The 20,313-nt window shown below is 48.8% G+C and overlaps 1 protein-coding gene across 1 annotated transcript in view; it reads right to left on the bottom strand.

The window, feature by feature from the left end:
* rfxap (regulatory factor X-associated protein) overlaps positions 1-13,362 on the bottom strand; it is a 16,373-nt gene extending 3,011 nt beyond the window's left edge. The window contains exons 1-2 of the mRNA XM_070891567.1: positions 12,765-13,362; positions 5,091-5,210 (exon numbers count right to left, since the gene is read on the bottom strand). Of these exons, the coding sequence (XP_070747668.1) occupies positions 5,091-5,210; positions 12,765-13,229 (585 nt within the window). The 5' untranslated portion in view covers positions 13,230-13,362. The remainder of the gene's footprint in view (positions 1-5,090; positions 5,211-12,764) is intronic.
* Positions 13,363-20,313: the final 6,951 nt, after the last annotated feature.

The raw sequence follows: 20,313 nt of genomic DNA, 5'->3' as shown, positions 1-20,313 counted from the left end.
GGTCGGCTCCCCCTCCCCCCGCCCACGTTCGGTCGGCTCCCTCCCTCCCCCCTCCGCGTTCGGTCAGCTCCCTCCCTCCCGCGTTCGGTCGGCTCCCTCCCTGGCTCCCTCCCTCCCGCCCGCCCGCGTTCGGTCGGCTCCCTCCCTCCCGCCCGCCCGCGTTCGGTCGGCTCCCTCCCTCCCGCCCGCCGGCGTTCGGTCGGCTCCCTCCCGCGTTCGGTCGGCTCCCTCCCGCCCGCCCGGCTCCCGCCCGCCCGCGCTCGGTCGCTCCCTCCCGCCCGCCCGCGCTCGGTCGGCTCCCTCCCGCCCGCCCGGCTCCCGCCCGCCCGCGTTCGGTCGGCTCCCTCCCGCCCGCCCGGCTCCCGCCCGCCCGCGCTCGGTCGGCTCCCTCCCGCCCGCCCGGCTCCCGCCCGCCCGCGCTCGGTCGGCTCCCTCCCGCCCGCCCGGCTCCCGCCCGCCCGCGCTCGGTCGGCTCCCTCCCGCCCGCCCGGCTCCCGCCCGCCCGCGCTCGGTCGGCTCCCTCCCGCCCGCCCGGCTCCCGCCCGCCCGCGCTCGGTCGGCTCCCCTCCCTCCCGCCCGGCTCCCGCCCGCCCGCGCTCGGTCGGCTCCCTCCCTCCCGCCCGCCCGCGCTCGGTCGGCTCCCTCCCTCCCGCCCGCCCGCGCTCGGTCGGCTCCCTCCCTCCCGCCCGCCCGCGCTCGGTCGGCTCCCTCCCTCCCGCCCGCCCGCGCTCGGTCGGCTCCCTCCCTCCCGCCCGCCCGCGTTCGGTCGGCTCCCTCCCTCCCGCGTTCGTCGGCTCCCTTCCCTTCCCCCCCCCCTCCCGCGTTCATCGGCTCCCTTCCCTCCCCCCTCCTCCCGCGTTCGGCGGCTCCCTTCCCTCCGCCTCCCCCCCGCATTCGTCGGCTCTCTTCCCTTTCCCTCCCCCTCCCGTGTTCGTCGGCTCCCTTCCCTCCCCCCCCCGCGTTCGTCGGCTCCCTTCCCTCCTCCCCCCCCCCCGCGTTCGTCGGCTCCCTTCCCCCACCCCCCCCCCCCCCGCATTCGTCGGCTCCCTTCCCTCCCGCCCCCCCCCGCGTTCGTTCGTCGGCTCCCTTCCCTTCCCTCCCCCGCATTCGTCGGCTCCCTCCTCCCCCCGCCCGCCCGCGTTCGGTCGGCTCCCTCGTTTTGTGAGGCTTGCTGCACCATTCTCCCTGGCTGAAGCACTTTCACACAGGTACGAAGATGGTTTATTTAATCTTTTCTTTGCTTATAAATGTTTATTCAGGTTGGATTTATTTGTATAATATTTGTATAAGTATAAATAAGGATTTATTATAGAATTTAATGACTTCCCTTCCCCCCCCCCACCTCGTTCTGGACGCCTGATTTGTAACCTGCGCCTGATTTTTTTAATGTGTAGAACAGGTTTTTTCAGTTCTACAAAAATCTTCACTTGCTCCATTCTACTTTAGTTTGGAGTACGTTTTCACTGTGGAAACTTTCAAATCAGGCGTCAGTGGCCGGACACGCCACCTTTTGAAGAAAAAATTCTGTTCCAAAGTAGAACTGTTCTACCTGACTAGAAAAAAAAATGTGGAGAATTGCGAATTCTAAGATAGTCCGTTCTCCACCAGTTGCTCCTAAAAATCAGGCGCAAATCATGTGGAAACTTGGGCCATTGTGTTGTAGCCGCATCTCTGACTGCACTTTTCAAGTTTGGCTCCCCACCAAGAGTGCTGGCTTTAGATTAAAAATATTAGCTCAGAATTTGCAGTGGGTAATAATGGCAAACTAACAGCTTTCACTTTGAAACTGATTGCAACTTCAGGATTTAGTGCATCTAAACGTTAAAATCCTGAAGTTGCAGTCACTTATTCACTGCTCCGACACAGGCTGTGATTGTGGGCTCCTCCCCCTACCCTACCCCCCACTCCCCTACTCTACCCCCACCCCCCCCTACTCTACCCCCACCCCCCCCTACCCTACCCCCCCCCCCCCCCCCCACCCCCCCATAGCCAACAATCAGTGTAATCAGTGAAACTGAAAAACTTTTGCACGGTAGATGAAATTTAACACAGAAGCGATACGTTTTGGTAGAAAGAATGAGGGGAAATATAAACTAAAGGGTACAATCCTCAAGGGGGTGCATGAACAAAGAGAACTAGGGGTATATGTGCACAAATTGTTGAAGGGGGCAGTGCAAGTTGAGAAAGCAGTTAAACAAAAACTTATGGGATCCTGGGCTTCATGAAGAGAGGTATAGGATACAACAGCATGGAAAATACTAGTTCAACTGGAGTATTGTGTCCAACTCTGGGCACTGCACTTTAGGGAGGGTGTGAAGGACTTTGAGAGGGTGCAGAAAAGATTTAAGAGAATGATTCCAGGGATGAGGGACTTCAGTTACGTGGATAGACTGGAGAAGCTGGGGTTGTTCTCCTTAGAACAAAGAAATTGGAGAGGAGATTTGATAGAGAGAAAATGTTCCCATTGGCGGAAGTGTCAAGAACCAGAGAACACAGGTTTAAGGTGATTGGCAAAAGAACCAAAGGTGACAGAAGAAAAAGCGTTTTTACGCAGCGAGTGGTTAGGATCTGGAATGCACTGCTTGAAAAGGTGACATACTCAATCACAGCTTTCATAAGGGAGTTGGACAAGTACCTGAAAGAAAAAGAAATACAGGGCTACAGGGAAAGGGCGGGGGACTGGGACTAGCTGAGTTGCTCTTGCAGAGAGCAGGCATGTGCTCGACAGGTCGAATGGCTTTCTTTCGTGCTGTACCCATTCTATGATATCGCTGTTAAATGCCCCATTAAAAGTTAGGGCTTGCTGGACTAGGTGTAACTGGGGTTTAAACAGCATATTGACTGCTAAACAAACATTATGGCCCTGAAGAACTAATTTTAATTGTGGAATGTCAAATTTCTCCATTATGATAAAAATGTAAAGAAAGTTTTAAAAATTTACATATATTTTTTTTTAAGTTTGTTCATATTTATTTCAGGTTTACCTTTTCCCCACGTGAGAGCCCCAATCTTTGTTTTGCTCTCTAACATTTTTAAAGAGTCTGAATAAAAGCAACTTCTTCACTTCCTGGCTCCCTATCTGAGAATTCTGCATGGTGATCGAGATCACACACGCACACACCTAGTCTATCATTAGAACTGCTGTCTTCCGTTCTCAATCAGACTTTCACGTCAGGTCTCGGGTGGGGAAAGGGAAAAAAAAAGAAAAAGCTGAAAATAATGCATACAATTGTGATTTTTGACCAGATTATTTTTCCAAGTGTTTAAAAATCACTGTTTAAGACCAGAGCATTTCTCCTTAATTGAATAATGCCCTAGAAATTACAGCACTAAATATAATTCTGTAAGCCACAGTTAACGTGCTTGATACATTGGATTGTGCCACTCCCCAATTGGCAACACTGATACTGGCTGGTTAATGCCACAATGAAAAATTATAGCAATATCATGCCTATTGCCGTTCACTTTCTAGGTGTTTTCTTTTAAAAATTTAAGTCAAAGTTAATTTCATCCTACCCATCTCAATGGCAGCACTGGTTAAGGCAACAGGTAGTTAAGCCATAAAACTATAATCGTACTTTTTGTTTGCCAAACTTTATCAGAGTACGTCTCTGAAGCACCTTGGGACATAAAAAGGCACAATAGAATTGCAAGTTGTTACTGTTGCATTCTTATGTAATCTTTTATATTCCTCCAAGTAATGATCCAGTACCTTTCACCATTTTTGTAAAGCAATCAGATAATTTTTTGCATACAGGTTCGACCTCCAAAATCTGGAGTTCCGGAATCCAGAATGTTCTAGAATCCAGGCCGGTCCATGGCGGGGTCGTCTGGAAACCAGAAAATGTTCCCATATCCGGACTCCCCCCGCCTCGGAGAACCGACTTCACCCCGGCCCGACTTCGCCTGCCCCAACCTTGCCCCGGCCCCCCTTCCCTTTACCTCGGCTGTCCAACCCCACCTACCTCGGGCCAGACAAAGAACTCCTCCACGGCGGCGGGGCGGCGCCCAATCAGGTCTTCGGCGGTGGGGCCCGCCCGAACATTTCCTCGGCGGCGGGGTCCCGCGCAAACATCTCGGCAGTGGCGAGGCCCCGCACAAACATCTCCACAGCGGTGGGTCCCCGCCCGAACACTTCCACGGCGGCAAGGCTCCACCCGGCGACCCAAACAGCTCATCAACAAACAATCACCTCTCCGCTCCTCCTCTTTCTGACGTTCCAAAATCCAGAAATACCGAACCTGGGCTCGGGTGTTTCTGGATTCGTGACATCAGAACGACGTTCCAAAATCCAGCAAAGAGCAAAATCCGGAACGGCTTCAGTCCCGAGGGTTCTGGATTCGGGACGCTGCACCTGTACTTAGTTTCTTTTAATCGCCCCCTTGATGTATCTAGTACTTATCTTAAGTTCATAGGATCATAAGATCAAAGGGAATAAGGGGTTATGGGTAGCGGGCCCAGAAGTGGACCCGAGTCCATGATTGGATCAGCCATGATCGTATTAAATGGCGGAGCAGGCTCGAGGGGCCGTATGGCCTACTCCTGCTCCTATTTATGTTCTTATAGTCCATTATCTTCAACTTGCCTACCAATGAAAATAATGTTCAAAATGATAAAGAAATAGATCATTTAAACACTAATCAAATCCCCCTCAACTTTCTCAATTCAATAGAATAGTTGCACTAGCCAGTCTTAATAACTCAAATCCCTCAACCCTGGCAAGTCTACAGCGCTCTTTGATTTTGTATTCCTTCTAGTGTGGAACCCAAAACTGTACAACATTCCAGATATGGCCTAACCATCATTATCTTTGCTTGTAAATTCACATTCCATCCCCTCAATATTAAACTTCAAAATTCCATTTACCTTCTTAATTTTTTCTCTTTAAAAACCTGCACACTCATTTTTAAGTATTTACACATCAGTGCATCTGGATCCCTTTACTCCTCCATTACATTGAGAACGTTACCATTCAAGGTATATTTTCTTTCTTACTGCTAAAGTGTATGACTTCACATTTTTGTATTAAATGTCTGGTTTGCTGTGTGCGCACACATGTGTGAAATTCAGGCATTACCAGAAACACTCACCAATCTCTTTTGGTTTAAAACTTGCTCAAGAAGACTTGCTTTACGACTTGCTTGATGCACCGTCATCATACAGCTCAGACGCTGTTTACTGACAGATGCAGGTCTTTCATCTGTATCATCCTGTGGAGCAACCAGAACAAATAAGTAAGAACCTGCTGTAAGCCACCCATTACACTGCGATACTATTTTGCAGTAAATCAAAAGATTGGTTACATTGTAATAAACACTCCGTGCAAACAGGATTTATATGCAAATTCAAGGAAAATTCTATGCATAAGCAAGATGTAATGTTTTAAAAATATAGTATTAGAATTACAAGTTGCAGAAAGCAATGGCCCAGAATATGCTGTAACTAGTTAACGAACAGCACCCGTTAGTTAGATATGCCTGTTTAATCTCCATATTTTGCACTGCAAGTTTCTGGAAGTGCAAAATGGAAAAGGTGCAGTGCCTTCTAGAAGGCAACTGGGATCGGAGGGAACAAGGCAAGCAACTGTGTATCTCCTTAACCAATCAGATTGAAGCCAAGGATTGAGAAGGAAGTGCTAGTTAGAATTTTGAATTCACTATCAAATAGGTAGAGAGAGAGAGAAATAAAGAGGGAAAGATTTGATTGAGGAAAAAAAAAGTTTAAAAAAATCTCTTAACAATTAAAACTTGAAGGAATGAGACTCCACACTTAGTGCCAGATAAGTGATTGGCAGTCATCAACACTTATCAAGTCATTAAAAGTGTAATTACATTTGTATTTACTGGCCTTAAATATCTGCAGTGGGTTTAGTTTGTATCTACCACGCAAATAATGAACTTGGATTTATGTAGCGCCTTTCACAACCTCAGGATGTTGCAAAACGCTTTACAGGCAATGAAGTACTCCTCGCCTGAAGTTGCTGTACCATTCATGCATAAATAACACCATTAGCCTCTCCGTTATTTTGACAGTAGAATCTGGCCCATTGACTTTTTAAAAAAAAAATAATAATCAGTGAACAATAACTCCTAAACGATTGCCCAAATTTTGTTTCACAACTGATGCTGGGCTGAAGAGGTGTCCAGAAAATGAATTAAAATATAGATGGTTATTTGTGGGCTGGTACAAGATACAGTGACCATGATAGTTGCTGGATAATCAGAACGTGGCACGCCAAAAAAGCTACAATCATTTTTTGTACTTTAAAAGATAAAAGCTAATATAAATTTATTATAACTATTAGAAATAAATTAAGACAAAAAGAATTTCAAGCCAATTACTCACATTGTTACATTTATGGTTTATATTATATATTTTTGATTAAGAGCACCCAATGCCTCAAATACTAGGTCACACAGACCAAGTTCAATCAGAGGTCTTTCTAGAGTTTCAGGGCAGTATTATTGCACTACAGTTAGCCCAGAAACCCTGAGCTGGGAGGGGATAACTTAGCCTAAATTTCTATTCTTGATTATTACCCAGTTGATTCAGCACATATGGACATCTGACAAACATCGTAAAAATATATGTATTTATATAGTGCCTTATATTTCATTTCATTACCTCTTGAGGCTGTCCAAAAGCACTTACTTTTGAAGTGTACAGTGGCCTAGTGCTCAGGAGTTCAAATCAAACTACGGCAAGAAAATGAATTCAAGAAATCTGTTCATTTGTGGGCAGGTACAAGATAAAGTGACCGTATAGTTGCTGGATTATTGTAAAAAAAAACTAAACTACTGGCTCATTAATGTCATAGAAACATAGAAAATAGGTGCAGGAGCAGGCCATTCAGCCCTTCTAGCCTGCACCGCCATTCAATGAGTTCATGGCTGAACATGAAACTTCAGTACCCCCTTCCTGCTTTCTCGCCATAACCCTTGATCCCCCGAGTAGTAAGGACTTCATCTAACTCCCTTTTGAATATATTTAGTGAATTGGCCTCAACTACTTTCTGTGGTAGAGAATTCCACAGGTTCACCACTCTCTGGGTGAAGAAGTTTCTCCTCATCTCGGTCCTAAATGGCTTACCCCTTATCCTCAGACTGTGACCCCTGGTTCTGGACTTCCCCATCATTGGGAACATTCTTTCTGCATCTAACCTGTCTAAACCCGTCAGAATTTTAAACGTTTCTATGAGGTCCCCTCTCATTCTTCTGAACTCCAGTGAATACAAGCCCAGTTGATCCAATCTTTCTTGATAGGTCAGTCCCGCCATCCCGGGAATCAGTCTGGTGAACCTTCGCTGCACTCCCTCAATAGCAAGAATGTCCTTCCTCAAGTTAGGAGACCAAAACTGTACACAATACTCCAGGTGTGGCCTCACCAAGGCCCTGTACAACTGTAGCAACACCTCCCTGCCCCTGTATTCAAATCCCTTCGCTATGAAGGCCAACATGCCATTTGCTTTCTTAACCGCCTGCTGTACCTGCATGCTAACCTTCAATGACTGATGTACCATGACACCCAGGTCTCGTTGCACCTTCCCTTTTCCTAATCTGTCACCATTCAGATAATAGTCTGTCTCTCTGTTTTTACCACCAAAGTGGATAACCTCACATTTATCCACATTATACTTCATCTGCCATGCATTTGCCCACTCACCTAACCTATCCAAGTCACTCTGCAGCCTAATAGCATCCTCCTCGCAGCTCACACTGCCACCCAACTTAGTATCATCCGCAAATTTGGAGATACTGCATTTAATCCCCTCGTCTAAATCATTAATGTACAATGTAAACAGCTGGGGCCCCAGCACAGAACCTTGCGGCACTCCACTAGTCACTGCCTGCCATTCTGAAAAGTACCCGTTTACTCCTACTCTTTGCTTCCTGTCTGACAACCACTTCTCAATCCACGTCAGCACACTACCCCCAATCCCATGTGCTTTAACTTTGCACATTAATCTCTTGTGTGGGACCTTGTCGAAAGCCTTCTGAAAGTCCAAATATACCACATCAACTGGTTCTCCTTTGTCCACTTTACTGGAAACATCCTCAAAAAATTCCAGAAGATTTGTCAAGCATGATTTCCCTTTCACAAATCCATGCTGACTTGGACCTATCATGTCACCATTTTCCAGATGCACTGCTTCAGGGAAGGCAACCTGCTACCCCTACCCAGTATGGCCTATATTTAACTCCAGTCACACAATTAAAACCTTCAGGGAAACTAGAGTTGGAAAATAAATTCTGCCTTGCCAGTGTCACCCACATCCCAAGAACTAGTTTTAAAAAAGCAAACAGCAGCCAATTTGCAAACAGCAAGGTTCCTCAAACAGCAAAGTGAGAGAGAACATAAGAACTAGGTGCAGGAGTAGGCCATACGATCCTTCGAGCCTGCTCCGCCATTCAATACGATCATGTCTGATCTTCAACTCAACTCCACTTTCAAGCTAGATCTCCATATCCTTCGATTCCCCAGAGTCCAAAAATCTATCTCAATGTTGAATATACTCAACGATTCAGCATCCACAGCCCTTTGTAGTCGCTAACTCCAAATATTCACCACCGAGTGAAGAAATTCCTCATCTCAGTCTTAAATGGTCGACACCTTATTCCGAGACGATGCCCCCCTCGTTCTAGACTCTCCAGCCAGGGGAAACAACCTGTCACCATCTGTCAATCCCCCTCAGTAACTTGTATGATTCAATGAGATCACCTCTCATTCTTCCAAACTCCAGAGTATATAGGCCAATTTTACTCAATCTCTCCTCATAGGACAATCCTCTCATCCCAGGAATCAATCTAGTGAATCTTTGTTACACCACCTCTGAGGCAAGTATGTCCTTCCTCAGATAAGGAGACCAAAATGTGCAGTACTCCAGGTGTAGTCTCACCAAAGCCCTGTACAAGTCTTCCTTACTCTTGGCATTCCAACCCCTTGCAATAAAGACCAACATGGCTTTTGCCTTCCTAATAGCTTGCTGCCCCTACATGCTAAATCTCTCTGAACACCATTTTTTTTAAATTCTGTTTTTCTATTCTTCTTAGCAAAGTGAATAACCTCACATTATACTCCATATGTCACTTAATCTGTCTATATTCCATTGCTAGCTCTTTATGTCCTCCTCAGTTTACTTTCCCACCTAGCTTTGTATTGTCAGCAAACTTGGATACAATGCACTCGGTTATTGGCAAGTGCCGCTTGATAGCACGGTCAATGACACCTTCCAACACTTTGCTGATTACACAATACAAGATCTAAAATAGCCTATTCCCTGATTGTTTCAATCCTATATTGTTCTAGGAAACAGTCTCAGATACTTTTCATGAACTTGTCCTCCAGACTACCTTTGCCAATTTGATTTGTCCAGTTTACAAGATTAAAGTTCCCCACGATTATTGTATTATAGAAACATAGAAACATAGAAAATAGGTGCAGGAGTAGGCCATTCGGCCCTTCTAGCCTGCACCGCCATTCAATGAGTTCATGGCTGAACATTCAACTTCAGTACCCCATTCCTGCTTTCTCGCCATACCCCTTGATCCCCCTAGCAGTAAGGACCTCATCTAACTCCTTTTTGAATATATTTAGTGAATTGGCCTCAACAACTTTCTGTGGTAGAGAATTCCACAGGTTCACCACTCTCTGGGTGAAGAAGTTCCTCCGCATCTCGGTCCTAAATGGCTTACCCCTTATCCTTAGACTGTGACCCCTGGTTCTGGACTTCCCCAACATTGGGAACATTCTTCCTGCATCTAACCTGTCTAACCCCGTCAGAATTTTATATGTTTCTATGAGGTCCCCTCTCATTCTTCTGAACTCCAGTGAATACAAGCCCAGTTGATCCAGTCTTTCTTGATAGGTCAGTCCCGCCATCCCGGGAATCAGTCTGGTGAACCTTCGCTGCACTCCCTCAATAGCAAGAATGTCCTTCCTCAGGTTAGGAGACCAAAACTGTACACAATACTCCAGGTGTGGCCTCACCAATGCCCTGTACAACTGTAGCAACACCTCCCTGCCCCTGTACTCAAATCCCCTTGCTATGAAGGCCAACATGCCATTTGCTTTCTTAACCGCCTGCTGCACCTGCATGCCAACCTTCAATGACTGATGTACCATGACACCCAGGTCTCTTTGCACCTCCCCTTTTCCTAATCTGTCACCATTCAGATAATAGTCTGTCTCTCTGTTTTTACCACCAAAGTGGATAACCTCACATTTATCCACATTATACTTCATCTGCCATGCATTTGCCCACTCACCTAACCTATCCAAGTCGCTCTGCAGCCTCACAGCATCCTCCTCGCAGCTCACACTGCCACCCAACTTAGTGTCATCCGCAAATTTGGAGATATTACATTTAATCCCCTCATCTAAATCATTAATGTACAGTGTAAACAGCTGGGGCCCCAGCACAGAACCTTGCGGTACCCCACTAGTCACTGCCTGCCATTCTGAAAAGTACCCATTTACTCCTACTCTTTGCTTCCTGTCTGACAACCAGTTCTCAATCCATGTCAGTACACTACCCCCAATCCCATGTGCTCTAACTTTGCACATCAATCTCTTGTGTGGGACCTTGTCGAACGCCTTCTGAAAGTCCAAATATACCACATCAACTGGTTCTCCCTTATCCACTCTACTGGAAACATCCTCAAAAAATTCCAGAAGATTTGTCAAGCATGATTTCCCTTTCACAAATCCATGCTGACTTGGACCTATCATGTCACCTCTTTCCAAATGCACTGCTATGACATCCTTAATAATTGATTCCATCATTTTACCCACTACCGATGTCAGGCTGACCGGTCTATAATTCCCTGTTTTCTCTCTCCCTCCTTTTTTAAAAAGTGGGGTTACATTGGCTACCCTCCACTCCATAGGAACTGATCCAGAGTCAATGGAATGTTGGAAAATGACTGTCAACGCATCCACTATTTCCAAGGCCACCTCCTTAAGTACTCTGGGATGCAGTCCATCAGGCCCTGGGGATTTATCGGCCTTCAATCCCATCAATTTCCCCAACACAATTTCCCGGCTAATAAGGATTTCCCTCAGTTCCTCCTCCTTCCTAGACCCCCCGACCCCTTTTATAACCGGAAGGTTGTTCGTGTCCTCCTTAGTGAATACCGAACCAAAGTACTTGTTCAATTGGTCCGCCATTTCTTTGTTCCCCGTTATGACTTCCCCTGATTCTGACTGCAGGGGACCTACATTTGTCTTTACTAACCTTTTTCTCTTTACATATCTATAGAAACTTTTGCAATCCGTCTTAATGTTCCCTGCAAGCTTCTTCTCATACTCCATTTTCCCTGCCCTAATCAAACCCTTTGTCCTCCTCTGCTGAGTTCTAAATTTCTCCCAGTCCCCAGGTTCGCTGCTATTTCTGGCCAATTTGTATGCCACTTCCTTGGCTTTAATACTATCCCTGATTTCCCTTGATAGCCACGGTTGAGCCACCTTCCCTTTTTTATTTCTATGCCAGACAGGAATGTACAATTGTTGTAGTTCATCCATGCGGTCTCTAAATGTCTGCCATTGCCCATCCACAGTCAACCCCTTAAGTATCATTCGCCAATCCATCTCAGCCAATTCACGCCTCATACCTTCAAAGTTAGCCTTCTTTAAGTTCTGGACCATGGTCTCTGAATTAACTGTTTCATTCTCCATCCTAATGCAGAATTCCACCATATTATGGTCACTCTTCCCCAAGGGGCCTCGCACAACGAGATTGCTAATTAATCCTTTCTCATTACATAACACCCAGTCTAAGATGGCCTCCCCCCTAGTTGGTTCCTCGACATATTGGTCTAAAAAACCATCCCTTATGCACTCCAGAAAATCCTCCTCCACCGTATTGCTTCCAGTTTGGTTAGCCCAATCTATGTGCATATTAAAGTCACCCATTATAACTGCTGCACCTTTATTACGTTGCATACTTTTATTATTTGTTGATTAACTCTGTTCAACGGTATAGCTAGTTTCGGGGCCTATAAACTACTCCCACTAGTGTTTTCTGTCCCTTGCTATTTCTTATCTCCACTCATACTGATTCCATTTCCTGATCTTCCAAGCCCAGATCATTTCTCACTACTGTCCTTATGTCATCTCTTATTATTAGGGCTACCCCTTCCTTTCTCATTCTGCCTGTCTTTTCAAAACATCAAGACCCTGGAATATTTAGTTCACCTTGCAACCACATCTTTGCAATGGCTATTAGATCAAAGCAATTTATCTCTATTTGTGCCACTAAATCTTCTATCAGGTTACGAATGCTGCATGCATTCAGATAAAGAGCCTCTAATTTCAACTTTTTACCGCTAAATTCTTTGTCCTTTCCTGCCACAATGAGTGACCAGTTAGCCATTTATTTGCTGGCGATGGTTCAGGGAAGACTGTTAATCAGGAGAACCTCCTGTTTGCATGCCACTGGATCTTTTACATTCACTCGAACATGGCTTCACTTTTAACATCTCATCAGAAAGGCAGCATTCAAGAGTACAGCATTCCTTCAATGAATCATGTGCTGAAGTGGAGTTTGAACCAGAAACTTTCTGCAACCAAATGAGTGAAGCGAAGATCTAATGGCAGAAATAGGCCATGATACCTCCAGCAAATAACCTGGCAACAAGAAATCACACAAGATCAGCAAGGTACTAGAGAGTGCCCAGGGAACTGTACCCTACCAAGAAATGGACACTTTCAAGAGAGTATCAGAGAGGGGGAATAAAGCCCAATTTAGAGGTGCCATTTATCCTCACATCGCTCTTATTTGTGCTGGACATGGCCTGGACGCTCTTCCTCTTCTTGTATTTGTCCTTGTAGGTTTTGTTGCGATGTTTTTTGCACATCCAAGGCTTCCTCGGTTTAGCCACCTGCATGGTGGTTTCGGTGCAGCCTTCGTACACACACTTCCTGGTCACCCTCTCGCTGTCGCCGTTTTCTTCTTCTTCTTCTTCTTCATCCTCCTCGTCCTCTTCTTCCATTTCATCATCCGCCTCATCTTCTTCCTCATCGTCTTCTTCCTCCTCCTCCTCCTCCTCGGTCTCCCCTGGGCTGTCTCTGTTGTCAACCGTCTCCAGCGCTCCTCCTCGTCCTCCCTCCAGATTCACGCTCACTTGGTCGCAAGCCGCGGCCATGGTCACGGTGGTCAGCTCCTGGTGGCTGACACTGCGAGGGGACGGAGTCCGCACCTCGCCGCCGCGCTCGCTGTGCCCCGCACTCATCCCGACGCCTTGGCCACAACGGCCGCGTCCGTTTGCACCGCCCGCACTGGAGGCGGAACCGTTGAAGCACCGTGCCAACCTCGCGCGGCCTCTCGAGATTTTACACCACTCCGACAACGCCCGCCGCCTCCGGCTTCCCACACTCACTGAGCATGCTCGGCGGCTCGCTCGCTCGCTCACCCCTCCGGCGCTGCCGCCGTCTGCAGCAATCAGCTGCGCTCCTCTTGAGCACGTGATTTTAAGCTGCAGTTGTGCGGTGGCCATGTTTGTAATGGAGAATCTGACTTGCTGAGATTTCCAGCATTCTCTGTTTTTACTTGTGATGGAGAGGCTGTTTTCGGTTGCTTTGTACCCAGGGTCAGGGTTGCCAACTCCAGTTGGAGGCATTCCTGGCGATTTGATCTCGTGATAGTCTTATCACATGGCATCTGATTATGTGACATCTGTGAATGTTCAAAAGCACAATACTGCGGATGCTGGAAATCTTAACTAGAAACAGAAAATGCTGGAAATACTCAGCAACCGAGTTAACGTTTCAGGTCGATGCCCTTTCGTCAGAGTTTTTGGTTGCGCGGCGGCCATCTTTGCAATGGAGAGGCTGGTTTTGTTGCATGGCGGCCACCTTTGTAATGGAGCGGCTGATTTTGTTGCATGGCGGCCATATTTGTAATGGAGAGACTGTTTTGGTTGTATTGTTCCCAGGATCAGGGTTGCCAACTCCAGTGGAGGCATTCCTCGCGGTTTGATCTTGTGACATTCTTACCACATGGCATCTGATTATGTGACATCTGTAAATGTTATTGAATGTACCTTACTAAGGTTGGGTTCTCTGTAGTTGAAGATGCCTGTGCGTGAGTTCTTTTAATGTGGGGTTGCCGTTGCACACTGGCTACCACGTGGGCAAGGTCTTGATCCAGTGGCAAGGGGGTCCAAGATGACTGGAGACCAGGCACTGCTCTATGGGCCTAGTTTCCTACGGCGAGATGTTGGCCGCAGGTTCGGCGCTGAGTGGCGCCCTTGATGGTAGGTAGTCCGAGGCTGGGTTGGGGCCAGGCACTGGGAGGGTCAGTGGCCCACTGGGGTTCAGAGTGGGAGGATAGGGGGGTCACAGCCATAATACTCACCACGTGCTGGAGGAGGAGAACAGCCCAGGTCACCAGTGAGGAAGGAGAGCTCCAGTTATCGCTGAAGGAGGAGGGGAGGCCAAACACCGTCGTAGAAGAGGAGGACCTGGTCACCGTTGAGGAGGTGGTCACCTGTGGGGAAGGAGAAGAGAAGAGGCCCGATCGCCGCTGGAAGGGTGGAGGCCCGATCGCCGCTGGAGGGGTGAAGGCTCGATCGCCGCTGGAGGGGTGAAGGCCCGATCGCCGCTGGAGGGGTGAAGGCTCGATCGCCACTGGAGGGGTGAAGGCCCGATCGCCGCTGGAGGGGTGAAGGCTCGATCGCCGCTGGAGGGGTGAAGGCCCGATCGCCGCTGGAGGGGTGAAGGCCCGATCGCCGCTGGAGGGGTGAAGGCTCGATCGCTGCTGGAGGGGTGAAGGCTCGATCGCCACTGGAGGGGTGAAGGCCCGATCGCCGCTGGAGGGGTGAAGGCCCGATCGCCGCTGGAGGGGTGAAGGCTCGATCGCCGCTGGAGGGGTGAAGGCCCGATCGCCGCTGGAGGGGTGAAGGCCCAATCGCCGCTGGAGGGGTGAAGGCTCGATCGCCACTGGAGGGGTGAAGGCTCGATCGCCACTGGAGGGGTGAAGGCTCGATCGCCACTGGAGGGGTGAAGGCCTGATCGCCACTGGAGGGGTGAAGGCCCGATCGCCGCTGGAGGGGTGAAGGCCTGATCGCCACTGGAGGGGTGGAGGCCCGATCACCGCTGGAGGGGTGGAGGCCCGCCGCTGGAGGGGTGGAGGCCCACCACTGGAGGGGTGAAGTCTCAATCGCCACTGGAGGGGTTATGCTGATAGATTTAGATGAAGAAAGACGGGAGGAGGCTCGAGTGGAGCATAAATGCCGGCATGGACTGCTTGGGCCAAATGGCCTGTTTCTGTGCTGTATATCCTATGTAATCTAACCAATGTAAGTTCCGAGAACCAGAAAACCACCCGCGAGCAGGCAAAGAAGGGAAACCGAGGATGCAGGGAGTAGTGATTCACAAATGGGAAACCAGAGGTGGGAGAAACATTGATTCCACTAGTAACTAACATTAACTTACTGAAATTGCACCAATAACAGTAACCGATTACGCAGATTCCCATCATAACCAACCGTAATACAATAATTAACTGGTAATCTATAAAAGAACAGGAGTAGGCCATTTAGCCCATCGAGCCTGCTCCGCCATTCAATGAGATCATGGCTGATCTACCTCAATTCCAATTGCCTGCACTATCCCCATAGTCCTTGATTCCCTTAATATCCAAAAGTCTATCGACCTCTGTCTTGAATATACTCAAAGACTGAGCTTCCGCAGCCCTCTGGATAGAGAATTCCAAAGATTTACAACCCTTTGAATGAAGACATTTCTCTTCAGCTCAGTCCTAAATGGCCTACCCCTTATTCTGAGACTGTGACCCCTGGTTCTGGACTCCCCAGCCAGGGGAAACATCTTCCCTGCATCTACTCTGTCAAGCCCTGTAAGAATTTTGTATGTTTCAATGAGATCTGGAACTGATAATAATACAGGTTGTACCTCTCCAGTCCGGGACTTTCTAATCCGGAAACATCCGTGGTTCGGCTTTAGTTGGGCCTGAGGGAGAGAAGGGTTTATTAAAAAAAAGTTTTGATTGGTTGGAGCTGCTGTCAGTCAGTGAATGTGTTCGGCGATTGGTTGGAGTGGCTGTCGGTCAGTGAGTGTGTTTGGCCAGAAGAGGCGTGAGCCCAGGGCAGCATGGGCCAGTCCACACTGCGATATGTGTGCACACTAGACCCGTGCAGCAGAGCAGGGTCTCCAGTCGTCGTGGTTAATCCTTGCCACTGGACCAAGACCTGGCTCTGTCAAGCCCGTATGGTGGCTGGTGTGCAACGGCCACCACACATTAAAAAAATCCACGCACAGGCATCTTCTACCCTTCACTATGTAGTTCAGGACCTGGAATATTAGGCCCTTCATTGAAACACCTGTGAACTCATCCTTTTTTGGCGTGGAAGCAAGTCATCCTCGTTTCGAGGGACTGTCTATGAATTAGCGATTGGCTGGAGTGGCTGTTAGTCAGTGAGTGTGTTCGGTGATCGGCTGGAGCGGCTGTCAGTCAGTGAGTGTATTCGGCGATTGGCTGGGAGCGACTGTCAGTCAGTGAGTGTATTCGGTGATTGGCTGAGGGAGCCACCCACAGGCTGCCAGCACGTCCACACACACTCAGGAGCCCGGGCGCTGTCGACCTCCCGTGGAAAGTTCTCTGTTCCGGCACCGCTCAGGTCCCACGGGTGCCGCACCAGAGAGGTCCAACTGTAGTTGTGAAGTCCTGATAGTAACTAGCAGTAATCCTATAACCCACTGACATTTACTCTGTGATTGCAGCTAGGATCCCCCTGCACTGCACAAGGCTCCCCAGTCGATGCCACTCTTAATAGGCCTCATATCTTTCCCCCTATCATCTTGGACTCTGGTTCTATGTGAATGTGACAATTTTGAACAGGGACACTCAATCATAGCCGATCTGTACTTGGACTTTGTTATATATGAATAAAGAGTCTGACTGGATACTGTGAGCTCAAAGTAAAGTGTGACCTTAGTCCTTTATTGCAGGTCTCCAGAGTGCCTCTCCAGCCTGTGAGGCTTCCTTGAGTACCTGTGCTCCCAAGGGATTGTGGGATCCCAGGGGACTCCAAGGGATGAGCCCTCTGGTGGCTGTACAAGGTATATACAAGTTTACATGCATAACAACACTCCCCCCCCCCCCCCCCGCAAAGTCAACAGTGTAACTATTTACAAGGTGAGTCGATCCGAGGCCTTTCTTTCCCTGGTTGATCGTCTCGGTGCAAATGCTGGTTTTGGTGAATCGTTTGTTGGGCCCTCATTGGGCTGCTGTGCAGCTGGCCTTGCTGGGCTGCCTCGTGTGGTGAGTCCTGCTGGGCTGCTGCGGGTGATGGGTTCTGCTTCGTGGCCAACCGCGGTGTCGGTTGCCACTGTTGTGTATGTTGGAGGGTCAAAGAAGGTAGGGTCCAAAGTGGGTTGCTCAGGATAGTCCGTGAATCTGAGTTTGATTTGGTCCAAGTGTTTCCGGTGAATGAGTCCATTTGAAAGTTTGACTCAAAACACCCCTGCTCCCCTCTTTGGCCACAATAGTGCCGGGAAGCCACTTGGGACCTTGTCCATAATTCAATACAAATACAGGATCATTGATTTCAATCTCGCGTGGCATATTTGCGCTGTTATGATATGTACTTTGTTGAAGCCACCTGCTCGCTACCTGTTCATGTAGATCAGGGTGAACTAACGAGAGCCTTGTCTTAAGTGCCCTTTTCATGAGCAGTTCAGCAGGTGGAATCCTAGTGAGCGAGTGGGGTCTTGTGCGGTAGCTAAGCAGAACTCGGGATAGGTGAGTCTGCAGTGAGCCTTCAGTCACAGTGTGGATTTCGTCCCCCACGGGGCACAACGGACATGATTTTTGCAGCGCGACAGGTACAGGAAAAATGTAGAGAACAGCACCAGCCTTTATACATGGCCTTCTTCGACCTTACAAAGGCCTTTGACACTGTCAACTGCGAGGGTCTATGGAGTGTCCTCTTCCATTTCGGATGCCCCCAAAAGTTCGTCACCATCCATGACGACATGCAGGCCGTGATCATTACCAATAGATCCATCACAGACCCAATTCAAGTCCGGACTGGGGTCAAACAGGGCTATGTCATCGCCCCAACCCTCTTCTCAATCTTTCTCGCCACCATGCTCCACCTCACAGTCAACAAGCTCCCCGCTGGATTGGAACTAAACTACAGAACCAGTGGGAACCTGTTCAACCTGCGCCGTTTCCAGTCCAGATCCAAGACCACCCCAACCTCTGTTGTTGAGCTACAGTACGCGGACAATGCCTGCGACTGCGCACATACAGATGCCGCACTCCAGGACACAGTTGACGTACTTACTGAGGCGTACGAAAGCATAGGCCTTACACTAAACATCCATAAGACAAAGGTCCTCCACCAGCCTGTCCTCACCACACAGCACTGCCCTCCAGTCATCAAGATCCACGGCGCGGCCCTGGACACCGTGGATCACTTCCCATATCTCGGGAGCCTCGTATCAACAAGAGCAGGCATCGATGATGAGATCCAACGCCACCTCAAGTGCACCAGTGCAGCCTTCGGTCGCCTGAAGAAAAGAGTGTTTGAAGACCAAACCCTCCAAACTGCCACCAAGCTCATGATCTACAGGGCTGTAGTAATACCTGCCCTCCTGTATGGCTCAGAGACATGGACCATGTACAGTAGACACCTCAAGTTGCTGGAGAAATATCACCAAAGATGTCTCCGCAAGATCCTATAAATCCCCTGGGAGGACAGGCGCACCAACATCAGCGTCCTCACTCAGGCTAACATCCCCAGCATTGAAGCACTGACCACACTCGATCAGCTCCGCTGGGCAGGCCACATAGTCCGCATGTCAGACACGAGACTCCCAAAGCAAGTGCTCTACTCGGAGCTCATTCATGGCAAATGAGCCAAAGGTGGGCAGCGGAAACGTTACAAGGACACCCTCAAAGCCTCCCTGATAAAGTACAACATCCCCACTGACACCTGGGAATCCCTGGCCCAAGACCGCCCTAAGTGGTGGAAGTGCACCTCGAGTCTCAACGCCAAGAGCATGCAGAAATCAAGCGCAGGCAGCGGAAAGAGCATGCAGCAAACCAGTCCCACCCACCCGTTCCCTCAAGGACTATCTGTCCCACCTGTGACAGAGTCTGTGGCTCTCGTATTGGACTGTTCAGCCACCAAAGAACTCACTTCAGGAGTGGAAGCAAGTCTTCCTCGATTCCGAGGGACTGCCTATGATGATAATGATCCTCAAGCCCTGCTTGATAGTTTGCACTGCTCTCTCTGCCTGGCCATTGGATGCTGGTTTGAACGGGGTAGATGTAACATGTTTAATCCCATTACATGTCATGAATTCTGAACTCGGCACTGGTAAAACATGTCCCGTTGTCACTCACAAGGACATCAGGTAGTCCGTGCATGGCAAATATGGCCCGTAGGCTTTCAATGGTGGCAGCGCTCGTGCTTGCCGACATTATCTCATATTCAATTCATTTAGAGTATGCATCTACAACCACTAGGAACATTTTACCCAAAAATGGGCCTGCATAGTCGACATGGACCCTGGACCACAGTTTGGAGGGCCACAACCATAAACTTAGTGGCGCCTCCCTGGGTGCATTGCTTAACTGCGAGCATGTATTGCATCTGTGAATGCAGGACTCTAAGTCCGCATCGATAACGGGCCACCACACGTGGGATCTGGCTATCGCTTTCATCATTACGATGCCTGGGTGGGTACTGTGGAGGTCACTGATGAAAGTGTCCCTGCCCTTTTTGGGAATCACTACCTGGTTGCCCCACAGAAGGCAGTCTGCCTGTATAGACATTTCATGTTTGCGCCGCTGGAACGGCTTTATCTCTTCCTGCATTTCCACTGGGACACTGGACCAGCTCCCGTGAAGCACACAATTTTTTACTCGGGACAGTAAGGGGTCCTGGCTCGTCCAGTTCTAATCTGTCAGGCTGTGACGAGTGATTGCTCACTCTCGAATGCTTCCATAACCATGACTAAATCTGCGGGCTGCACCATTTCCACCCCCGTGATGGGCAATGGCAGCCTACTGAGAGCATCGGCATAGTTTTCTGTGCCTGGCCTGTGGCGGATGGCGTAGTTGTATGCGGACAACGCGAGCGTCCGTCTCTGGATGCGGGCCAATGCATTAGTATTTATCCCCTTACTCTCGGAAAACAGGGATATTAGTGGCTTATGCTCCGTTTCCAATTCAAATTTTAGCCCAAACAGATATTGATACATTTTCTTTACCCCATAGACACACGCTAATGCTTCTTTTTCAATCATGCTGTAGGCTCTCTCGGCCTTAGACAGACTTCTGGATGC

Source organism: Pristiophorus japonicus, chromosome 10, assembly GCF_044704955.1.
Source record: "Pristiophorus japonicus isolate sPriJap1 chromosome 10, sPriJap1.hap1, whole genome shotgun sequence".
NCBI classification, from domain to species: Eukaryota; Metazoa; Chordata; class Chondrichthyes; family Pristiophoridae; genus Pristiophorus; species Pristiophorus japonicus.
Note: the sequence above shows the minus strand (reverse complement) of the source record. Positions and strands in the feature narration are given on the sequence as shown.